Source organism: Papaver somniferum, chromosome 2 (genome assembly GCF_003573695.1).
Source record: "Papaver somniferum cultivar HN1 chromosome 2, ASM357369v1, whole genome shotgun sequence".
Lineage (NCBI taxonomy): Eukaryota > Viridiplantae > Streptophyta > Magnoliopsida > Ranunculales > Papaveraceae > Papaver > Papaver somniferum.
This window is the reverse complement of record NC_039359.1, coordinates 203,098,688-203,105,157: the sequence shown is the minus strand read 5'-3', so window position 1 is coordinate 203,105,157 and position 6,470 is coordinate 203,098,688. Positions and strand designations below refer to the sequence as shown.

At 36.1% G+C, this 6,470-nt stretch overlaps 1 protein-coding gene across 8 annotated transcripts; it reads right to left on the bottom strand.

The window, feature by feature from the left end:
- Nucleotides 1-2,415: 2,415 nt before the first annotated feature.
- Nucleotides 2,416-6,023, bottom strand: LOC113350265 (putative ubiquitin-like-specific protease 1B). Of its 8 annotated transcripts, none has more exons than XR_003360687.1 (12): nucleotides 5,724-6,023; nucleotides 5,283-5,389; nucleotides 5,128-5,206; nucleotides 4,863-4,956; nucleotides 4,605-4,703; nucleotides 4,423-4,515; nucleotides 4,183-4,302; nucleotides 3,956-4,059; nucleotides 3,747-3,819; nucleotides 3,049-3,539; nucleotides 2,873-2,954; nucleotides 2,416-2,691 (listed from the first exon to the last, which is right to left on the bottom strand). XR_003360687.1 is itself a non-coding variant. In XM_026594381.1 (12 exons), exons 1-12 carry the CDS (start codon nucleotides 5,945-5,947, stop codon nucleotides 2,671-2,673), a joined length of 1,188 nt encoding a protein of 395 aa, XP_026450166.1. In that variant the 5' UTR covers nucleotides 5,948-6,023; the 3' UTR covers nucleotides 2,416-2,670. The 8 variants fall into 8 exon arrangements, 6 of the variants coding, with proteins under 6 accessions (XP_026450166.1, XP_026450167.1, XP_026450165.1 ...); XM_026594381.1 differs by having other exon boundaries at nucleotides 3,049-3,140; XM_026594382.1 differs by having other exon boundaries at nucleotides 2,416-2,688; nucleotides 3,049-3,140.
- Nucleotides 6,024-6,470: the final 447 nt, after the last annotated feature.

Genomic DNA, 6,470 nt, shown 5'->3' with positions numbered 1-6,470 from the left:
AAATTCTAGCTAATAGAATTAAACCTTTCTTAGAAAAAATAATCCCACCTTTTCAATCTGCATTTTTTTCTTCTAGACAGATTTTTGATAATATAATAGTGGCACATGAAATTATTCATTCTTTCAAAAAGAAAAAAACAAGAACTAGAGGATTAGGGATAAAAGTTGACATGTCTAAAGATAAAAAAACTAGTAATATCTATCTCTTCAAAGATTAAAAAAACACACTCTTAAGAAAGATAAACCCAGGTGGACCCTAACTAAAACAGGGGAATATACAGTTAAATCCTTGTATGATAAATTGAATGAAACTTGTATAGAAATTGTTAGTTCATTTTTACCTGATTCTTTTTGGAAATCTATGTGGAAGTTAGATATCTCTCAAAGAATTAAGTTATTTTTTTGGAAATGCTTACGTAATGCTTTATCTACAAACTCCAAGCTATTTGGAAAAGTAAAAGATGTTGATCCTCATTGTAATATGTGTGGAATGGAAATTGAAACTACCGAACACCTTTTATTTTAGTGTCGCTATGCTAAGGTAGTATGAAACTCAACTGCTAACCCTATCTCTTTAAATATAGATAATTCAAGTAAGATCCTAGACCTTTGTAAGGATTGGATTCAAAACCCTATGAAGGAAAGCTCCTTAGAACTAATGCTTGGTTCATAAGAAGATAAAAAATCCTGTTTGGCAAGCACCATAAAAGGACACCTCAAAAATTAATGTAGATGCAACTTGGAGCGCTGACATTTTGCCATCTAGTTATGCCTTAATCATGAGGAATGATGCAGGAATTTCAGAAGGAGGAAGAGCAGGACAGTCAGCAAGTATAGACCCTCAACAAGCAGAAGCTATTGGATGATGCAGGCAGCCATTTCGGCAAATGAGAAAGGAATCAAGAACTTCAACATCGAAGGAGACTGTGAAAGCCTTTTCAATTACCTTCATGCAAAGAATTCAGACATTTCTTGTCGTGCTAAAGCTTATCTTGATGGGGCAGATATGATAGCAAACTTATGCAACAACTTTTTGGGTTTTCATTTTGTTCCTAGAATAGGAAATATGGTAGTGGATACTTTAGCAAAATCTGTAAGGAACTTAAATTCAACTTTAAATTGGGAGACTATCCTCCACCATGTATTCAACATCATCTATGAATAGATAAATCTAATATCATGAGATCTCCTCAAAAATTAATATTAGATGGCTCTACTTTTATTATAATGCAGTCTCCTTTTGAGTCTTAGTTATTTAATGAAATACCTTATTCACAAAAAGAAAAGAAAAAGAGCATTTAATCAACCTTGTAGAACTGCATCCAATTTATGTAGGACATTTTTTTCCTAACATCTAGTTGTTTTTCCCATGCCTATAAGCTAAATGATAGGTTTAACTCTATAAAAAGTAAATTCCTTTGGAATAAAAAGAGAACTGATAGAGATATCTATTTGAAAAGTTGGTAGGTTGTAACTTAGCCTAATGTGTTAGGAGGACAAAGCATTAAAAGAACTGTTGAGTTGAACTAATCTCTTAGCTTGGAGAATGTTAACCGATTATGATGGTGGGTTAAAGTCTGAAAACATAAATATTTTCCTAATCATAACCCTCCCCGTCATATTAGTAGTCATGGCTCAAGGCTGCGGGGAAAGGAATTTGCACTGAATTTAAAATTGCCGAGGGAAACTGCTTTTGGGAGGTGGGGCAGGAAAGAACATACTATATATTTAGCTGGATTCCTTTCATCCACCTTCTCTGTTCAGTTCTGTTAATATGCAACTGTTGACCAACTCATGACTCCATGTAGTAGGAATTGGGATATGGGTACTTTTAAGCCCCTGTTTGATAGTGATATTGTTACAAATATGAGCAAGATTAGGCTCCTTATTAGAAGTAATGACACTCTGAGATGGACTCCTACATCAAAAGATATTTTTTCCTATAAAAAGTGCTTATAAAATTGTTTCTGCTGCAGGTAACACTCGGAGCTCATTACGGGTCCTGTCGATTTCCATTAGTCTCAGTTCTGGAAGGCAAAACTACCACCTAAAAGGCCAAAATTCTACACTTATAAAAGTGTCCACAACTGCCTATCTGTAAAGATAGGATCGTCAGATTTGTGCACGACATAATCCTATCATGTCCTAGCAATTTGTTCAACACCTTTCTTTGAGATTGTGATGATTCTCTAGTTTGACAGAAATAATAGCTCCCACGAATTTAACTGACCGGGTAACTGGTAGTTGGTTTGATGTTAACACTGACAGTCAAGGAGCTAATAAGGATAATGTGATTATTTATGTTGGTTTTACTCTTTGGCATATCTAAAAATAAGATACGCCATTGTGTTTGATAATGCGCAACCGATAATTCAGTTATGCCTTTCTGAACCTGTTCTTCGTGTACCAGCAATAGTGCAAGAGATTTGATCAGTCATTTCCATAGCAGTATATCTATGTCCAGGATGTAACAGAATTCCAAATAGAACAAGAAATTCATTTTACAACTGCAAGCACAAAATGAAGACTAATACCCAATCCTTGGAATCTGCGGACAAAATGGGGTTTCATTATGTGCATCCATATTTTAAAACTTCGCATCACCATGTTCAACCTCACTTTATCTTGACTCTGACATACATACATCAGAATCTCTTTTGCAGTTCTCTTTCAGAACCAGAGCGCATCCTTCTACAATAAAAACATATCCGAAGAGTTCACACTCAGCTCGACATAAGAAACCTAATTTAAACCTGTCAGTCTCTATTTCATACAAGTGTTGGTAAGTTGTCTGATCCAATTCTATATACTGAGTACTCAGATACCCCTGGCCGTAACAAGTAACAGCAAAAATGCGAGCTGGAGAATAAACCTGATTTATTTGAGTAAACCACAGAGTCACAGACTGATCTGTTACATAAGCATGCTTCACCTGGAACATGCCACAGTCCGACCTGTCAACAGAACAAAGTAGTCACTCTTAACACTCCGATCTGACAAAACATCTGGAAGTTCCAAGTTTTTAATATAGAAAAATAGAAAACATACCCATAATCCTGACAAGGTATGCCATTAGAACATTCAAGCGTGCCAAGATTTACGTATTTGTCTTTTACTTCATCCACATATATCGACCCTAACTGAACAGCGGACAAACTTACAACCCAAAGTCTAAGACATACCAACTTACGTTATCCGATATACAAAATTGATTATATTTTCAACTGCTTTAGTGTGTTCTGTAAGAAGTCACTGGAGAAAAAGAAACAATGCTAAATACAAAATTACTACCACCCAAATGCTAATTTTTGGAATCAGCCGAAAATTTGAGGTTCGCCAACCAATATCATCATCACATTTCAAAACTTAAAATCAATATTGCAATCGTCCCTTGCATATCTTGTTCTTACAGATCAGTTGGTCTCCAATTAACTCACTTCGACATGGTGGTAGGCTGTTAATTTGATAGCTCGTGTTCATTCAGCTATTAAGTTAAGTATCTCTTTTGCAGTTCTTTTACGGAAATAGGGCATATGTTTCTACAACGATAACATATCCAAACAGTTAATATTCAGCTCAACATAAAATATCTAAACTATATTGATCTGCTAATCCATATCTCATAGATGTATGGACAGGCTGTGATATTGTGTGATCCAAATCAATATACTGAGTACTTGATATTTGTGACGCACTTAATAGGTAATAGCAACAAAAATGCAAGCAGGAGAGGAAATCTGACTTACCTGACTAAAACAGAGCCCAACACCTCTGCTGTAGAAATCAGCATACTTGATCATGAACATGCCACAGTCTGACCTATCAGTGGAAACCAGTAATCATTCTAAGACTCTGGTGTGCTAATAGAAAAATGGCACCAAACAAAACATCTGGAGAAAGCTCAAATATTTAGTTTTTGTTTTCGTTTTCATGAATCCAAATATTAGAAACGTACTTGTTCTCCTGATGAGGTATGTCATAAGCATATTCCAATGTCCAAGAATTTGTGTTTATGTCTTCACCACTTTTATCTTTTACTTCTTCCATGTAATATCTAGCCTGAAACCACAAGCAACAAAGTGAACAAAAATATCAAAAGAAGAACCAATACAGAATCCACTTAAGTTCGTAACATACTAGATTTCTACATCAGAACCACATTTATATACCCTAAACACGCACCAGGTCTTTAAGAACTTGGTGATCCATGCCTTGGAGTGAATCAAGATATTGAAACTTCCGGTCCTTCTTATTGATAACAGCCAAGCACCAATGCATGTGTTTGTGGATAGGGACAAAAATCTGCAGAAACAACAAGACTGATCCTTAATTCAAAGACTAACCAAGACTAACCAAGTTTGCAATGAGAACAGTAATTCAAAACGAAAGTATTAAAATAAAAAGGTGGAGTAGCAATTTAACCTTGTCGCACTCAAGAAGTCTGTACCCTATTTTCCTTTCAGTAGTCCATCTTCTGACAGATTTGAAGTCATAACCATCCCTCGCACTAATCAACTAAAGAAACACAATGACGAACACGATTGATGAATAAGAAGAATGGAGAGGAAATGGCAGAAAGTAGGCGAGACTTGAAGGAAATCAACCTTGGTATAGAAGAAGGTGTTGAAGAAATGACACTTCAAAAACTTTTTTGGTTCTCTTTGTTCCCTCTCCTTCAACAATCCAAAGTAGACATTTATGACCTACATACGAGGAAAGTAAATTCATGAATCTTACACAAACTCTTCTCCTTATATTTTCAATTGGTAACCCAGGAGTGAATTTCAAGTAAAACAAAGTCACACGCATTAAACATGGATTTGGTAAATAAGGTAACCAAAGTCCAAACGAGCAAAAAACACCTCATCATTCAACCAGCCACCTGGTTTCAGGCACTGCAAAATTTGGCCTGTAATCTCAATGTTAGAATTCTGATGCGTAACCAAGATTTTCTGCCTGCAAAACGAAGTTCCAAGAATATATAATTATCATCCAAATTCCAACAACTATACCATTAGTTAAGAATATTGACACCCAACTTGCAAAGATAAGCGCTCGTCTATATGATATCTATATCAGCGACAATTCCACTTACAGCGAATTAAAACATGAAGCTTCTCTTCTTACCTATTGAACTTTGCGAAGGCAAAAGATACTTGACTCTCTTCAACTTCTGTGAGAGGAACAAAAGGCTCACTACTCCTTCCTGAGATGAGATTACAAAACGAGTTAATAAAAGCACCAAATCATGTCTAATTTACAATGCAAGTGAAACTTATCACCTCTGGTTCCTTTAGGTGCTTCTTTGTGCGTATTAAAGCTTTCCTGAACTTCAGAGGTTGAGTGATCCACCTCCAGCTTCTGCTTCTTGGCAGGTGCATATATCTTTCTGTGTAAAATCATGCGGTCACAAAAACAAATAATTATCTACTAACAAAGCAACATCTGTATCACATTAACAGACAATCACAACTACAGCATCGCGAAGACAAGCACACTTGGATAGATAATTCCACTACAGAATTTTAAACATCCAGCCTCCAGTCTTCTTACCTGCATTAAAGTTCTCAAAGGAGACACTTCAATCTGATCAATTGCATATCAACTTTGGTTCAGATTGAATGCAGATCTAGCATTTAAAAGAACCAAGGATTTCAATATAACATGCATTGTAATGAAAATTAGGGATTTTGAAAAGACTGCATCAGTTCTTTTAAACAAACCTGAATCTTAAAATGGATTTAACTGGTAACAATGATAGGGTGTCCATGATGATCTCCTTTGGAAGAAGACTCGACTCTGTTACTAGTTTTTTTCTTTCCCCTTTACTTCTAATACCTCCATTTCGTGTTCCTCTTCTTCTTTTTCTTCTCCCACTGTGTATAAAAATCCATTTCTTCATCATGGATGTCGTCCATCGAATTGTAATTTTAGAATTCTTCTTCATCGTAACTAGTACTCTAGGGAGCTAGGGTTCTACACGCACTTTCTTCATCCCTATTTCAGTTCTTCTTCATAGAAATATAAACTGATGGGCACTTGATTGCTCTGGCTTAAAATCTCAGGGCTGAACAGAACCGCCGCCAACCCGATCCGAAACCGACATAAAGAACCGTACCGTCACAGAACCAATTATCCAACGGCTGAGACAGTTTTAGCAATGAATCTACGCGTCTAAATGGTGGCCACTCCAGAGCCGACAGAACTGAAACCCTCGATCTAAGTTAGATTTTTTAAGGAGGATTTATCATTTGGTCCAAGGCCCGAATAAAATGTGTTCGAGTGAATGCTTGGTTGAACCTGCATACCTTGGTATGTTAAGGTTATCATGTTTTAGATACCAAAACTATTTATTGATATTAGTCTACTAAAGTCGTTTGGGTTTGGAATTGAACAGGTAGCATGGTCATAGGATTTTATGAGTTATTTGATAATGCTGCGCTGGCGGTATTTGGTGATTTCTTCGGCAA

Coding starts and splice junctions, on each gene's coding strand:
- LOC113350265 (XM_026594380.1), bottom strand. CDS start 5,947: ATGAAGAAGAATTCTAAAATTACAATTCGATGGACGACATCCATGATG. Junction 5,207..5,282: donor AGCACCTAAAGGAACCAGAG/GTGATAAGTTTC, acceptor ATCTCATCTCAG/GAAGGAGTAGTGAGCCTTTT. Junction 3,820..3,955: donor ATACCTCATCAGGAGAACAA/GTACGTTTCTAA, acceptor TTCCACTGATAG/GTCAGACTGTGGCATGTTCA.